We start from the raw sequence: 17670 nt of genomic DNA on the forward strand, positions 1-17670 counted from the left end.
TTCCATCCATCAGGCAAATATCTACATGTATGCCCTAGAAACACGACGATTGCGAGGACAACTAATAGAGACATTCAAAATACTGAAAGGCATGACAAAAGTAGAGAGTAACCTATTTATGTTATACGAAAACCAGACAAGAAATAATGGATGGAAACTAGAACTGAAGAGATACAACACATTGCATTGTGGGAACTTCTCCATTACATAGAATAACTTCCACCAGAAGTTGTAAACAGCAGCAGTGTAGAATAGTTCAGAAGAAAGCTAGACAAAATCATTAGAACACGGAATGAATTGTAAAACCTCCTAAAGATGAGGGGGTATATGATGTCTCCCTCGATGGACTAATAAGTCTTTGTGACATCATAATCCTTGTAACTCCATGTAATTCAGTACATTCAATATATATGTGCATATGATGTAAATTATGTCTATATATATATATAATATAAATTATATATATATAATATATATATATATATATCATATATTAATATATATATATATATATATTGTGTGTGTGTGTGCATACATACCGGGTGTTTCGAAATTAGAGCCCCCCCCCCCCACCCCACAGAACAAATGGAAAGTTATGAAGTTTTCTGCTATAGCCTATCTCCAAGTACATTATCTTAAGTTTCTATTAAGATATTTTTCATTTTCTATTAAGATATTTTTCATTTTACAGTCTGATTTTACATTTCTTGTATTTTCAGACTGATTGACGGAGTTAGATACAGCCATGGCTAACGACTCAGAGGAAATCAGATGGATTGACTGAATCCGGCTTATAACCCTCATAGAGGCCAGGGATGCTGGCGCATCCTTCATTTCACGTTCCTGGATAGCTAAACACATTCAAAGAGATTAATTCTTTGTTAAAAGAAACTGGAACAAAAATCCATATTACTGTCATTGCAAAAAGAGTGAGAATCTTGGAGGGCATGAAGTCCTTTCTCAGAAGTCAAAAGACATAGCTGAGGCAGTGGGTAGACCAAGATAGTCTTTATGTAAATTGGTGCTTGAACTAAAAACAAAAAGGGGAAAGAAGAGAAGTTATAGTGCTGTATATCGTGAACTGAAAAATCTGGTATCAAGCCAGTTCATATTATCAGCAAGCCCAACATCACTCAGCAACGAGAGAAGACTGTGCACGGTTCTGTGGTTCATTTCTTAAAGATTGGGATGAAGCTGACTTTCTCCGTGTTGCCGCATCAGATGAATTTTTCATTTACACAGCGAGGAAGCCAAATCATATAAATGACATCATTTGGGCAGCAAAGTTGGATGATATCAGCAATGACGTGCGCTATCGCCAAGTTGTGAAATTTCCTGAATATTTGGGAATTTTTCTGTTTCACAGCCAAACGGTTAATGTGTATCACCAAAGAAAAAGGATAGTCATGGAATGGCGAATACTTCAGAGAAACTGTGCTTACTGGTGGAGTGTTTCCTTTCCTCAAAGATCCTGAAAATGTGTTAGCCGTTAAAGAAGTCACATTTTTACATGATAAGGCACCATGTTTCTAGGCTCTTCAGACATAGGAGTTGCATCGAAACAGTGGTATCAATTTCTTCTCAAGTGAATTTCCAGTTAGCTCCCCTGACCTTAATGTGTGTGAAAACATTGGTAGTATCTTGAAGGATCGTGTTAAAGCGCGCACAGTGAACTATGATGGTATACCAAGCCTCGACGACCTGCAAAGATAGGTGACCAAAGTGCCCAGAGAAATGGAGTTTGAGTCTCAGCTTTTTTGCGATTTGCTGAAATCATACCCCTCAAAAATGCAGGCTGTGCTGGCAGATGGAGGCCACACAAAATATTAAATACTCAGAGAGAAACTTAAATAAATACCTGTTCTCAATTACTTTTGTTTTTATCTATATCAATTTTAGTTTATGCTGTAGAGGAGAGGCTGTAATTTCGAAACACCCTGTATATGAATATTGATATATATATATGTACTGTGTACGTATGTACACATACACACACAACCACACACACACACACACACACACACATATATATATATATATATATATATATATATATATATATATATATATATATGTGTGTGGTGTGTGTGTGTGTTGTGTGGTGTGTGTGTGTGTGTGTGTGTTCTTAAAATCTTAGGTGCCCCACCCCCTTCATGAAAAATTTCTAGATCCGCCACTGCGGATTTGCCTCTGTATCTCTCAACCATTGGCCTTCAAGGCAACCAAAAAATTGAATAAACAAGTAAATTAGATTAAGCTCAGTTGGCTTAGTCTCATTATTTCAGCAACTTAAGAAGGCTCCCTCACCCACCACTTTTCCTCTCACGCTACGAATCAGCCGAGATTAGAGCAACGAACGAACGATGTTAAATTGACTAGAATGGCTGTTCATCATAACAAGTGCGTCTAAATAGAAAGAAATTACCTAGTTTTGAAGGATGTAGTTACTCTCCTTGGCGTCAATAAATGCAGGATGGGAAAGTAACCCAGACGATTTTAAATGATGCAGACAGTTATTGCTGTTGTTTTACCGTGTGCAGCTTCCTTCTTTCGGCAGCGGTCAAAGTCCTTTTGATTTTGGGTATTATTGCTACTGGAACCGTTTGTGCAATGAATTACTAATTAATTTTCTTTTATGTAAATCCAACCCCCTTCTCAAGAGGTTTCGAGATTTAAATTATTTGAAGGGAAATACTGAAATAAGAGATTTATCTTATTAGAATTACAAAAAAAATCAATAAGTATATAAAAATGTATTAAAATGGAAGGAGAAAAGCATGAAGGTAGTAATGCATTGCATCTTCGCTGGAACTTTTGAATTTCTAATTGCACGACTTCATCAGAGAGTCTGTCTGAAGCCCAACGGTGTGCGGAATAAAGGACCTCTGGAACTGAGAAGTTCGACAGCAAGGCACATTCACTAATATTGACGCAGCTGTTCAGCAAATCTTGTTGTTCTCTGCAGGAGAGGGGGATCAGGGATCAATTGTGAATGTCAAAGAGCTCTGTTAAACTACAACTTATGAAAGAATGGCAAACAAGAGACCATCTTTCGATGAACCAAGTCATAACTGCTCATATTAGGAAACGGAAACCGACCACCACGAACCACTCTGGCTGAAGAGATGAATCTGTGGCAGGAGCAGACGTCCTTACCGGAGAATAATATTCTAGCAAAGGAAGCACAAATGTCCTAAACAGCTTGCTCTCATTTTATCAGTTATAAATATGAGGCCTTGCCAACATTACCTAATTTTCGTGCGGCATTTGCTGAAACTTACATTAGATATTCTTCAAAAGTAAGATGCGAGTCAAAAGTTACACCTAGAATAGTTTAAGCTTCAAATTCATTCGGCAAAGTCCCATCCACCTGAAGGGGAGGATGGGATGGAAAATCTGTACGAGATCTACTAATCAATAGTTTTCTTTTTACTGGAGTTCAGCCTCATACCCAACCGACTACACCATTCACTAATCTGGTCCATGTCCCGATTGAGGCTGAGGGCAACTTCATTTCTCACAAGTGGAGACTTTACTACACCCACAAGTGTTGCATCATCGCCATTCTGAACAATCTTGTTTTCCAGGCCAACAACTATATCACTTGTACCACCCAAAAATAACAGGAGGCCAAGAACACTGCCCCGTGGAACTCCCGTCACAATAGGTCTTGGTTCACAAAAGATCCCATAACAGCAACTCGATGCTTCCTACCTGTAAGGATATCTTGCAGTAATCCTAAAACATATCCACATATTCCAAGATTCTGAAGCTTATAAATAAGCTCCTTATGATTCACTAAATTGCAAGCAGCACTAAAATCTATTTGGAGTACTCGACATACTCATTTAGTGGCTTAAAAATAAGTTTTTCCACAACTTTGGAGACACAGGGAGACTGAAAATTGAGATGTAGTTACTGCAGTCTGCAGATATGCCACGCTTTGGAATAGGCACTGTATTACTAAGCTTGCGCTAATCCGTAGAGATACTATGGCGACATAAAAATGCATAGAATCTACTAATTTTTGGGAGACAGCACTAAAAAAGTTTTTTGTTAAAGATCTTCTGTTGAAGAAATATACATATATATATATATATATATATATATATATATATATATATATATATATATATATATATATATATATATATATATATATATATATATATATATATATATATTTTCTTCAACAGATCCTTAACAAAAACTTTTTTAGTGTGCTGTCTCCCAAAATTAGTAGATTCTATGCATTTTTATGTCGCCATAGTATCTCTACGGATTAGCGCAAGCTTAGTAATACAGTGCCTAGTCCACCGCGTGGCATATCATGTATGAACTTGAACCTATAATTTGTAGTCGCCTATGGTCTGTAAGTTTATCGGCAGTAAATATATTGTGATTTCTAACACTATGTATCAGTCGACTCCTTCAAAACCGGTCAGGACATACACACTGTCTCTTCTATTTTCCACCTGTGGCAACGTGTATATATATATAATAATTTATAATTATATAAACTAATATTATATATTATATATATATATATATATATATATATATATATATATATATATATATATATATATATATATATATATATATATATACACGTTGCCACAGGTGGAAAATAGAAGAGACAGTGTGTATGTCCTGACCGGTTTTGAAGGAGTCGACTGATACATAGTGTTAGAAATCACAATATATTTACTACAGAGACAGTACCAATGAGCATACAGATCCACCACTGACAGGTGTCAAAGTAGGAGTAGCTTCAAAACTCATGTGGGCTAGTTGTAGAAATCGCAATATTCACTTAAGAGAGAATGCCGATAAACTTACAGACCATAGGCGACTACAAATTATAGGTTCAAGTTCATACATGCCTTAACTGATAATCATATTATGAATAATATTCCCTTTCAGTGCATTATTAGAATATGTTATCTTTTGTGCCCCATACCAGGTGATAGCTTGATTGTTCTCGGTAACATATACAAAAATACCACTTCACACATTCATATCTCACATTTTTTATGCTGTCCTATTCTCTTTTTCAGTGTTTTACCCGTTTGACCAATATGAAGGTTGTCACTAGACGTACATGGAATTTTATATACACATCCTATTATTGCCTGGAGAGTTCTTTTCAAGTACTAAAGGATGTATTTATAAAATTCCATGTAAGCCTTGCTACAACATTTATATTGGTCAAATGGGTAAAGCACTCCAAAAGAAAACAGAACACCATAAAAATGTGTGAGATATGCACAGGTGAACAGGGTATTTGTGTATGTTAGTGAGAACAGTCATGTTATCAACGGGGAAGGCAAAAAAAGATGGCGTATTCTAATAATGCACTGGAAAGGAATATAATTAAATCTAGCTTTATAAAAGGAAATTATGGCCATAATGTGAATATCACTCAATGCATGTATAAACTTGATCCCGTGATTTCAAGCAAAATTTATAAAATGTTTGAGTTTTAAGAAGGCGGTAGAGATATATGGAAAAAGAATTATCATATATTTATAAACACAATACGGGGGCCAGTAGTACTAATGAGTTTTCTGCCCATCCCCTCCCCAACACCTGTCAGGTTCGCATTTGTAGTCGCCCAGTGTCATTGTTTATATATAACGTCTCTTGTGAGTATATTGTGATTTCTACCACTAGCCCGAATAAGTTTTGAAGCCACTCCTACTTTGACACCTCATGTTCTTCAGTACTGTCTCTGTAATACAGTGGTACCTTGACATACGAAATTAATCCGTTCCGAGGCGGCCTTCGTAACCTGAGCTTTTCTTATCTTGAACCGCATTTTACATGTAAATTGCCTAATTCGTTCCAAGCCCTACAAAAACACCCCAGTAAATTTTATAATAAAGCTAAATTGACCAATAAAAAAGGAAATACAACAATTTGGACCATTCAGTACCTAACTTAATACATACTACTAATATGTACTACATAGTACCTGTAAATAAAGTGTATAAATGTACATGTTATACAAGAAATACAGTACGTACATACGTACGTATGTAGTAAAATGTGGAACCTTACCTTTTGAGTGAGGCTATCTCCGAAAGTGGCAACAGAGGAGGAGGACAAACGGCAGAAAATTGTTACATAGTACGTACACTTAACTTTACGAAACACATTAAAAATGTCAGGAAACATAGACTAAACTTTACGAAACACATTAACAAAACCGTAACACTTAACTTTACAAAAAACTTAAAATTAATTTTGTTTTTCTTTTTTTATTTTTACATTTTTTTGTACTTTTTTATACTTTACGTTTTTTTTTCTTTCTTTTTTTCTACAAAATTTCAATTTCTTCACCACTTTCAACTTTCTGTTTTTTTGTAGTAAAATTGGATCTTCCTTTTTGCTTACTCCTGCTAAAGGCCTCTTTAAAAAATAACTATCCAAGGAAGATTGCTTCTGCCTACTTTTCACAATGTTCCTGAAACGACTCAGGCAAAGGTCTTTTCTACAAGTGATTGCACCTTATGAAAAGCAGCTAGAGCATCCTTAATTTCTGCCGTTGTCATAGGGTCGTCCTCCTCTTCCTCGCCGCTGCTAGAGAACTCTTCTTGAACGACGTTCTGTTGCATGGTCTCCAACTCCTCCAGGTCATCCGTAAGCTCCTCTTGGTGCTCCTCAAGAAGGTCATTGATGTCGTCCTCATCGACGACCAGCCCTATGGACTTGCCGAGTGCAACGATCTCATCAAGATCTGGTTGCGAAACAGTTTCAGGATTGTCAGCTGTTCCTGAATCTACACCAGCTTCACCCACGTCGAATCCCTCGAAGTCTCGGGCGAATACGGCATCAGGCCAGAGTTTCCTCCACGAAGAATTCAAGGTTCGCCTTGAAACCTCCTGCCAAGCTTGATCAATGAGCCGGATGCATATCACAACATTTAAATGCTCCTTCCAAAATTGACGCAAGGTGAGGTTTGTGGTATCGGCGATGTCGAAACATCTCTTGAAAAGATGTTTTGTATACAGCTTCTTAAAGTTCGATATCACTTGCTGGTCCATGGGCTGGAGGAGAGGGGTGGTGTTAGGCGGAAGATAAAGAACCTTGATAAAAGAATGCTCCGCTAGGATATCTTCCTCGAGGCCAGGAGGGTGAGCAAGGCATTGTCCAACAACAGCAGACACTTCAGAGGGAGGCGCTTCTCTTCCAAGAATTTCTTCACTGTCAGGCCAAAACACAGATTTACCCGCTCGGTGAACAAAAGTCTCGTTACCCAGGCTTTCGCATTAGCTGGAAGCTTCTCCTTTAGCACTTTGTGGGCCTTGAAGGCTCAAGGAGTCTCCGAATGATAGACAAGTAGGGGCTTCACCTTGCAATCCCCATTGGCGTTCAAACAAAGTGCGAACGTAAGCCTGTCTTTCATAGACTTATGCCCAGGTAGCTTCTTCTCTTTCTGCGTGATGTACGTTCGACGAGGCATTTTTTTCCAAAAAAGGCCAGTCTCATCGCAGTTGAAGACTTGCTGCGAACTGTAGCCTTCGTTGATCATCATCTCGTCGAATGTCTTAATAAAGGCTTCAGTCACTTTCGTGTCCGAGCTGGCAGGCTCACCATGCCGCACCACCGAATGGATGCCAGTCCGTTTCCGGAATTTTTTAAACCACCCATGAGAAGCCTTGAAGTCTGGGGTTGGCGTCGATGTCCCTTCTCCACCATCGTCTTCAGCCTGGGCAATCAAATCGCTGAAAATAGCACTGGCCTTGTGGCAGATTGCCGTCTCGGTTATCGTATCACCAGCGATTTCTTTGTCTTTTATCCAGACAAGCAGCAGCCTTTCCATCTCGTCGTGCACCTGGCTCCTCCTGCTAGACAAAATAGTCACGCTTTTGGAAGGTGTAGCTGCTTTGATGGCTTCCTTCTGCTTAAGGATGGTGCCTATCGTCGACGGATTTCGGCCATATTCCATAGCGATCACACTCAACCGCATACCAGCTTCATATTTTTTAATTATCTCCATTTTTGTCTCCAAATAAAGCATCCTCTTTTTTCCGTGAATTTCAACTTTCTTGGGACCCATGACTACGTATATACTGTACGTAATTAAGTCATGTAATATACGTATGTAGTAAAGTTCTAACACAACACGATAAAGTAGTACTACAACGAAATCACTAGTGAATTTACGTTTATAAATGAAATCGTATAGAATGAACGAATTCCGCATACGTATACAAACGATGCTGCTACCGAGTGGCCGAAGAAGCACGCCGCTACGTAGATGCACGATGGGAAAGATGCTGACCAATAGGAGAGCAGGATCTTATGGCGGTGACTAGCATCAGGAACCAATGGGAGAGAGGGAGGATGGTGGCGAGTCTACTCAGTTGGCGGCGCACGAGTTTCAAAATTGTTATTGGTGGTCCGGGCGAATCTCGGGACTTTACAGCAACAACCTTTCATATCACGAACTATTTTCGCATGTAGAGCCAAAAAAATCTTCGTATTTGCTTTTGTAACTCGAATTTTTGTAAGTTGACCCTTTCATATATCGAGGTACCACTGTGTATATATTATATATATATATATATATATACATATTATATATATATATATATATCATATATATATATATGTGGTGTGTGTGTGTGTGTGCTGCATGTATATATATCTATATATATTATATATTATATATACATGTGTGTGTGTGATTTCTTCCATTATGTATCAGTCATTCCTCAATGGCTTGGAAATAAAGTCAAAATCGGTCCTGACCTATTATTTATTCCATCCGTGGTAATGTGTGTTAAATGAGTAACTGTTTAAATTGATTATAATGATATATATATATATATAATCATCGAGTTTGGAGAGAAGTAGAATTCCTTTATTTCCTTTCAGTGTACTTTATTACACTGACGACTCAGAACCATGTGTCCTATTTTAAACGCTATGAATTAAAAAAAGACAACAGAATTAATTTTAGCATTGAAAATGGGATACATGGTCCTGAAATGTCAGCGTAATTAAGTACATTGAAAGAAAATAAAGGAATTCTTATTCTCCCAAAGCTCGATGCTGTTCATCAGGTTCAGAGCAACTGCCTTCAACTTCGCTACATATACAGGCAGTCCCCTGGTTACAACAGGTTCGGCTTAAGACGTTCCGATGTTAAGGCACTTTTCAATTATATTCATCAGAAATTACTTCCAGGGTTATGACACATGTTCCAGGGTTACGGTGCCAACAACGCTGATCTGCCAGAAGAAACATGACACCAAAAATGCAAAATAATCAATCTTTGAAGGTTTTTTTTTTTTCATGAAAAATGCAATAAGAATGCAGTTTACATAGTTTTGAATGTACCCAAAACTTTAAAAGTAAGGTTTTCTTAGGATTTTTGACGATGTTCCAGCTTACAGCGATTTTTGGCTTACAACGTGTCTCAAGAATGGAACCCTGGGGATATATATATATATATATATATATATATATAATATATATATATATATATATATATATAATTTACATAGTACATATGTGTGTGTGTGTATTATGAAGCAAAGGGGTGTTTATTTAATACTGAAGGTATTGGGAATGGTAACTCAGACAATTTTTTTTTTTTTTTTTTTTTACGTGGCCAAATAGAATAGTTGGGAAGGTGGGTACTTCCCTTTATTGGCGGCAAGTCCTCAAAAAAAAAAAAAAACTTAGAATGAGTATTTTCAATCACTCCAAAAATGAAAGACCTTTGTAATTTGCAGACAATGAGAATGCTGTAGTAGTAACCAGCCCGAGAGGAGCCGTTGTTAGGCTCAGATGTCTGTATAAACTAATGCTTTATAAGCGCCTCAGTGGCGTGGTTACTATGGTCTTACCTGCCACCTCGGTGGCCGCGAGTTCGATACTCGGGCATATCATTGAGGAGTTAGAGATGATTATTTCTGGTGATAGAAGTTCACTCGACATGGTTCGGAAGTCACGTATAGCCGTTGGTCCCGTTTCTGAATAACCGTTGGTTCCATGTAACGTAAAAACACCATACAAACAAACAAACAATTTATATAATAATAATAATAACTTTTAGTTAAAAAATATCCACAATTATATATTAAAAATATATTTCTATGTAAAAATATATAACAAAGACTTTCGAACACCTGAAGGGTGTTCCTCCTCAGTGTAATGTTAAAACTGAGGATTGTTTGTTTGTATAGTGTTTTAACGTTGCATGGAACCAGTGGTTATTCAGCAACGGGACCAACGGCTTTACGTGACTTCCGAATCACGTCGAGAGTGAACTTCTATCACCAGAAATACACCTCTCTCTCACCCCATGGTGGAATGCCCGAGAATCGAAATCGCCTTAGGGATTTGTACCCGAAATTACGGAAGCTATATATAGCGTGACTATCGTCAAGGACTCAGGCGATTTCGTATTACGTTGAAGAAAGGCACTAGGATGTAATAAAATGATTATCAACGGAATTTTCTGATTTCTGCACTCATTTGTTTGTAGTTCCAGATTGAACCGTAAAGATTACGGATTTATGTGAGATGCGTTAGTTAGTTTTGTAATGATGCTGGAAGAGATATGCATGAATATTTTCACGTAGCCTCCTGTACTACATCAACAGCTGTCTATCTACTATTCTAGGTCTTATTTTGCATGGTTCGTTCAAATGACCCTATGGGATTTGAAGAATAGATTTTCGTCAAGAGAGAAGACGCTTAAGAACTAAAAATTATGTTAAAATACATACGATACTTAATGATATCGCTGTCGGAGTCTTCCTATACGCAGGATGACCATACATAAAAGAAATTGTAGCATGAAAATTAAAAGTATAGTTAAACGAAATCGCAGCAATTACAGATGATAGATATCTGGTATAATGCCCGGGATGGCCAACAGAATCACACTGAAGGTTACATGACAGTGGAAAAAGTCGGGAATGGATGATCTTTGCAGACGATACCGTGCTGACTGGGAACAGTGTAGAGAATCTGCAGAAACTAGTGAACAAGTTGCTTAGTTTTATAATGGTACTGTGGTCCGAAAATCTAACCGTCGCTGAGGCTCATTTGCCTACTTCAGGTTTTCACTAATGAAATTGAGAATCCTTCCAGAGATGTGTCGGGCATGCATTCAGTTTCAAGTGTAATGATATGTAAGTACCCATTGGGGAGGAAGATTGAATTGAAGATATTCGTGCGGGGAAATTGTAATTGCCAAGGATAATGACTTTAGAACGAAAAGATTTTTCATGGTGTAATTTGTACAATAGATTCTCTCTCTCTCTCTCTCTCTCTCTCTCTCTCTCTCTCTCTCTCTCTCTCATACACGTCGGATTAGAATACCGGGTCAAGGAAGCGGGTATTGCTATTATTTTTAGGATCGAAGCTCGTCTACCATAACAAACCATCCATAGTATCCATCACGTCTTCTTCCCTCTTGCTTATAATAAAACTGCTTTAATACGAGCAACGATCAATTCTCGTCGTTGCTGCTAATAATATTATTAGCCAAGTTGGACAAGAAGAGCTACAAACTCAAGATAAAGCAGCCCAGAAGGTTAAAAGAAATAATGAGATAAGGAATAAACTATAAAAGAGAAGTAGCAACAGAGATAAAAGTAAACTACGAAATTAGACTCATGGAAGCTTGCTTCATAAAAGGCATTTGCAATTAGATTGAACTTCTCAAGTTTCAATAATCGATGACGTGACTATAGTGGATTCCGATCACCCGTGCATTTGATGTCTAAGCCCGTCCCTTACGACGCTCTTGATTGATAATCCAATCACAGGCCTGGAAACTGTCTCTCGAGAGAGTTCACATAGGCAGGATGTATGCTCTACCTCTCCTTAAAGACTTATACCTCAGGAGAGATGGAACATACATCCTGCCTATGTGAACTCTCGAGAAAGACAGTTTCCAGCCCTGTCATTGGCTTATCAACAGCCAATCAGGAGCGTCGTAAGGGACTGACCTAGACATCAAATGCACGGTTGATGTGAATCTACCATTGTAGTATCCTATCTGGTACTGTGCTTCATGATGGATGGTATTGTCTGGGAAGAGGTAAATGCGACCGTTGATCAGAGTAATGTTTGCTTCTATAAAGCATACAAAATGAGCTGATCGAACGACAGTTCCGAAAATCGATACTAATATTTCTATTAAGAATCGTAATAAACTCAAGTTTACCCAAATAACTTGAGATGATGGTCTGCTGCTGAAGCCCAAACTCGGCCCAATATTCAAAACACGACTGGATTGAAAAATGAAACCTCCCTCCAGATAGACAAGTCTGGAAAATCTTGTAAGGCTCTCAAATATACCATTTTTTGCGCAGCTGATAAAAAGGTGGACAGAATATGTTTCCCACTGGGGAATAAGGTTCATCTTCTGAATAATAATAATAATAATAATGGTAATCTCTGGTAAATACTATTGAATTTTGTTTTTTCATGGTTATTCTATGTTTACCTATACATTAATCGACTTCGTACTGCTTCAGAGGTTCTGTAGTCTGCATCTAATAACATCTAATAACAGCATTGATAATAATAGCATTGATAGCAAAAAGAAGACAGCTTGGCGAGAGTTAGATCTAGTCAACAGATCGGAGTTAAGATCATTGTGCTATTTCGGACTGGTCTTCGGCCGTCCTATGACCATCCTTCCAAAAGTTATGAAAATCCGCCGGTTTGTTTTAAACTAATCTTTCAAAACAGACCAGATCAACAGCAAAAGTCAAAAGAATGTATTATCACTGCTAATCGTCAGACGAACAGACTTGCGAACATATTGATGACGGAAAATTGCTGTATTTCATGAAATTTAGATCAAATTTATTTTCGGAAGTCTCCTTAACGGACTTCTTCAGCCAACGGAGTACGTAAGAACCGAAAAAAAATATTCAAGTGTCTTTCCTTCAGCCAAATGATATAAGAATCTGGGATAATAAAAGAAACGACTGAAATGAAATGTAGTTGTAGATCATTTCTACATTTAAAAGTGTTTTATTCGATCGCTGTTTTCTGAGAGCCAGCATACACTTAAGTCATCATGGCAGCCTTTTTTCAGGTGATGGTGTTTATGTGGAAGTATTTAACAGCCGCTGCTTTGGAGACTGGGTTAGGACAAAAAGATCAGACTAGAGTCAGTCTCTACTTTGACACCTCACAGTTCAGAAGCCTAAACAAGATTAGGGGTGGACATAGCGGAGCCAGTGGGGGTCTAGTCTTCTAGAATAAAAAACTGCTTCTTGTTTGGCCTGATCAATTTTAACCTCTATTTCCCAAGAGTATAACCTAGGAGCTCTTATGTTGTCTAGAATTAAATAGGTTACGACAGAATAAGAATAACATATATTGAGGATTGTTACGGACTGTAATACTGTAATGTTACAGTAATAGAGTATTCCACAGCACAACTATGCCGATTCAAGTTCGATGAGAGTAATAAAAGGGATGATCGATAATTGCTGTTGATATCAAAATTGCAATACTTGTGATTATCAAGGATAAAATATTAAAGAACAATGAATCATAAATTCTTGAAATTATTATCGACGTAGAAGGTTGACGTGATTGCATTTCAGTTTTTTAAAGGCGTTTCGTTGAAACAGAGGTCGTAGGAGTGAGCACTGAGATTCCGTTGGCTCACCGGTAGTGTGGGCAAAGTCAAGGATCATGGATTGTGGATCCTATTCTGCTTCCAGGACAAGCAAAAGAGTCTGGGTTCCGCTGTTGATTTTCTTCCCAGCTGAGGCTAGCAACCTCTTCCCTTCCATAAATCCTGTGTTTAAGAGAAGAAGGTAACAAGTTCGAAAGCCTTTCTTGCAAGGGTAAAGGTTTAACATTATATTTATGATATATATATATATATATATATATATATATATATAAATATATATATATAATATATATATGTGTGTGTGTGTGTGTGTGTGTGTGTGTATATATTTATATATATAATATATATATATATATATATATATATATATATATATACACACACATGTTTGATAGGTTTGCGGATTATTCCGGGCTATAGTGCTCATTATTTCATCCAGCTAGGAACCTCTTCCCTTCCATAAATCCTGTGTTTAGGAAAAGAAGGTAACAAGTTCAAAAGCCTTTCCTGCAAGGGGAAAGGTTACACACACACACACACGTTTGATAGGTTAGCGGATTATTGCGGGCTGGTGCTCATTATTTCACCCAGCTGCAAATATAAACCAAGAAAGATAACGTGGGGCCAGCAACCTCACCCTTAAAGACCAGAGAAACACCGAGTCCTATCGCTGAAAACTGGGACCCATTTTAAAGGCGTTCAGGCGTATATCCGTCGGGCGTAGCAAGGTCTAGAGAGTAACAGTCTCTAGACCTTGGGGCGTAGCACCGCTCCCTTGGCGCCTCCGTCAGGAGCGATACCAGTGGGCCGGTCTTGTGCTTCCTCTCAGATGAAATCAAGACTGCGCTGTCGGAGGGACCATTTTAACAACAATAGAGCAAAACCACTGTCTAGGAACTCTAGACCGCGGGCAAAACTAACCAGTCTGGCGATGGTGATTCATATGTATATAAGAGCCTGCTTGGATCAAGAAAAATTGTGTAAGGCCAATAACCCCCCTACGCAAAAGAGCTGCTTTTCTTACTGTACAGAAACTGTTTTATGTATGCATACGTATATATATAATAAATATATATCTATATATATATTATATAATCTATATATATAATATATTATAATATATGTTATAGTTTGAGCCCGTCTTCAGACATTGCTTTAGATATTCCCAAATGTTCAGCCTAAAATGCTCCTTAATATCGATTTCAGTTTTCGTTTGAATTGCCAGCATGAAAGGAATTAGATGTTGAGTTGAGTTGAATATAAAATTAAGCCAAGGGCCAAGCACTGGCACCTATGAGGTCATTCAGCGCTGAAATGGAATTTGACGGTAAAAGGTTTGAAAGGTGACAGGAGTAAAACCTCAAAGCAGTTGCACTATGAATCAAGTGTTGGGAGAGGGTGGAAAGTAAGATGATAGAAAGAGAATATGAAAGGAGGCACAGTAAAAGGAACGAAAGTGGTTGCAGCTAGGGGCTGAAGGTACGCTGCTAAAAACCTTAATGCGTACAGTGCACCGTGTGTGGTCCACTGACGGCATTACCCTCCTACGGGGGAATTCGATGTTAATTGACATCTATGACTTATTTACTTGAGTATATATATAGTGCATGTTTGACTTCCCAGGTGTTTGCTTGGCCAGCCATACTAGTGGATTTCACTACTGATGGATATTTCTCTCTCTCTCTCTCTCTCTCTCTCTCTCTCTCTCTCTCTCTCTCTCTCTCTCTCTCTCTCTCTCTCTCTCTCTCTCTCTGTCTGTCTGTCTCTGTCTAAACTGAATTAAAGCAGGAACGTGCAGTAACAAAACTGTATGGTTGAATTTATTAAACTTTTGAAGTGCAGAAGCAAAGCTAGTGTTTTGATAACCATTAGTAAAGCCTTCCCTATATCAGTCAGCTTATCGTGTATACAAAAAAAAAAAAATTGTACCATGATATGTATTTTTCCGACTCGCTGTTCTTATCATCTTTGTAGTATACAAGTGATTGATAAATATGTATAAAAGCAGCTCCAAGATAATTATCTTCATTTTTCGTCCTCAGTAAAAACATCTTACAATTCTTTATCTTAGAAACAAACACTTTACCTGTTCAAAGACGGGTGTGCTCATCTTGGATGTGGCTCCTCCTGCGATGAACAAATAGAGAGTAGACTTGACAGGACAAAGCCGTTTGGAAGGTACGAGTTTGACAACTTGTTGGGGGGACGTTCTCAGGTGTTGGGCCGAAGTTAACCTTGATAGATGCGTTTAGTCTCTCCTACCTAATCCGTATATTTTCTGATATCATTATTTTACGATGTTGTACGATAACGAATCGGATTGTATCTTCTCGGACATAAACGCTATGTCGTTGCCTAATAACTTCATTATTTTTCTAATCCCGGCATGGAAAATACCATTCTGCTTCCTTTGCGCCAATTTGTATCTTTGTCGAAGTAAAATGTGAGCTGTTGAAATTCCAGACTAAAATGCACACAGGCCAGCAGACTTGCGGAACACGTACGCGAGAGCGCGGACACCAGGCCACTGGTAACCTATATGAAACTTGCCTGAATTTAAGACCTTGAGGGTCGCGGTGTCCCGCAGAGCTGCCAGCTATCGCAATCGATATTTTCATTCCATAGCAAATGACTTCCACGAAGACGGCTGTAAAAGAATTGCTCGTTCTTTTCCATTACGACAGGAAATAACTCGAGAACTTCGGTCAACAATATACGAAACTGTTATATTCGTGAAATATTAATAATGTACTGTACTTGAATAAGAGAGTAACATGCGTTGCAGAAACCAGCTACAGGTGGGAAGTACAATGCATACACTTGGTGCTCCTACGAAGGAGGATTTCCTGTAGAGTAACAGTGATAACAGTAAATTTCCTCGTACCTATTTGACGACCTATATCTTAAATGCATCTGAAGTTCTTTTTTTTTTTTCAATATTTATGATATCAGCGAATACCACAGGAAAATTATAGATAGATGGTCAGTACCAAGCGTTTTCTCCTTGTAGTATTCGCTTATATAATGAAATCACGTGCAGCTACTGTAATTTTTCACATACACACACGCGCGCGCACGCACACACACACGCTTACAACATATAATAATAATTTATAATATAATAATTATAATATTTTATATATATATATATCTATATATATATATATATATACTTAAAAAATCACAGTAGATGCGCGTGACTTCATTAAATAAGCAAATACCACAGGAAAATGATAGTCAGAAATCCAAGCGCTTTCGTCTTTGCTAAGACATTGTCAAGGAACGAATGAAATACAGTTGGAGAGAAAGTTATCAGGTAAACAACAAGATCAAGAATACCAGATGGCTAATTGTCAAAAGGGTAAAAATTAAAAGAGATAATCCAGGATTATCGGATATCACACGGTCACAAACCTAAACATAGATTTAACCCTAACAGAAACTACAAAGTATCCGTATAGTCCAAAACATGTGAAAACTTAATATATTAATTTTGTTGCTTATATTTATCTACAACTTTTTTCATTATGAAGGCATTAAGTTTAATTAAACTAAGACTTAAATTTAGAACATTTCCATTATTTGACTTGATGAAACAAGATTCAATGATATTCCTTTTAACTGTGTCATTACATGGGATTAAGGCTCTTGCTTGACTCCAGTTAATAGGATGATCTAAATCTCTCATATGTACGAATAATGCATCCGATATTTGCACCAATATTCTGTGAGAACTGGGCAAATATCGAATGCATTATTCGTACATATGAGAGATTTAGATCATCCTATTAACTGGAGTCAAGCAAGAGCCTTAATCCATGTAATGACACAGTATATATATATAATATATATATATATATATATATATATATAGATATATATATAATATATATTATATATTAATATATACTATCTATATATATTATATATATATATATATATATATATATATATATATATATATATATATATATAATTTAGAGAGAACAAATGTATATATGTATGTATGTATTTATACACGTACACTTATGTGATGCAAG

At 37.4% G+C, this 17670-nt stretch overlaps 1 protein-coding gene across 1 annotated transcript in view; it reads right to left on the reverse strand.

The window, feature by feature from the left end:
* The window catches only part of LOC135219453 (carcinine transporter-like), a 66645-nt gene extending 50479 nt beyond the window's left edge, over positions 1–16166 (reverse strand). The window contains exon 1 of the mRNA XM_064256246.1: positions 15717–16166. Coding sequence (XP_064112316.1) covers positions 15717–15740 — 24 coding nt within the window. The 5' untranslated portion in view covers positions 15741–16166. The remainder of the gene's footprint in view (positions 1–15716) is intronic.
* Between the last annotated feature and the right edge of the window lie 1504 nt (positions 16167–17670).

The sequence above is a fragment of the Macrobrachium nipponense genome, chromosome 1 (genome assembly GCF_015104395.2).
Source record: "Macrobrachium nipponense isolate FS-2020 chromosome 1, ASM1510439v2, whole genome shotgun sequence".
In the NCBI taxonomy this organism is placed as follows: domain Eukaryota; kingdom Metazoa; phylum Arthropoda; class Malacostraca; order Decapoda; family Palaemonidae; genus Macrobrachium; species Macrobrachium nipponense.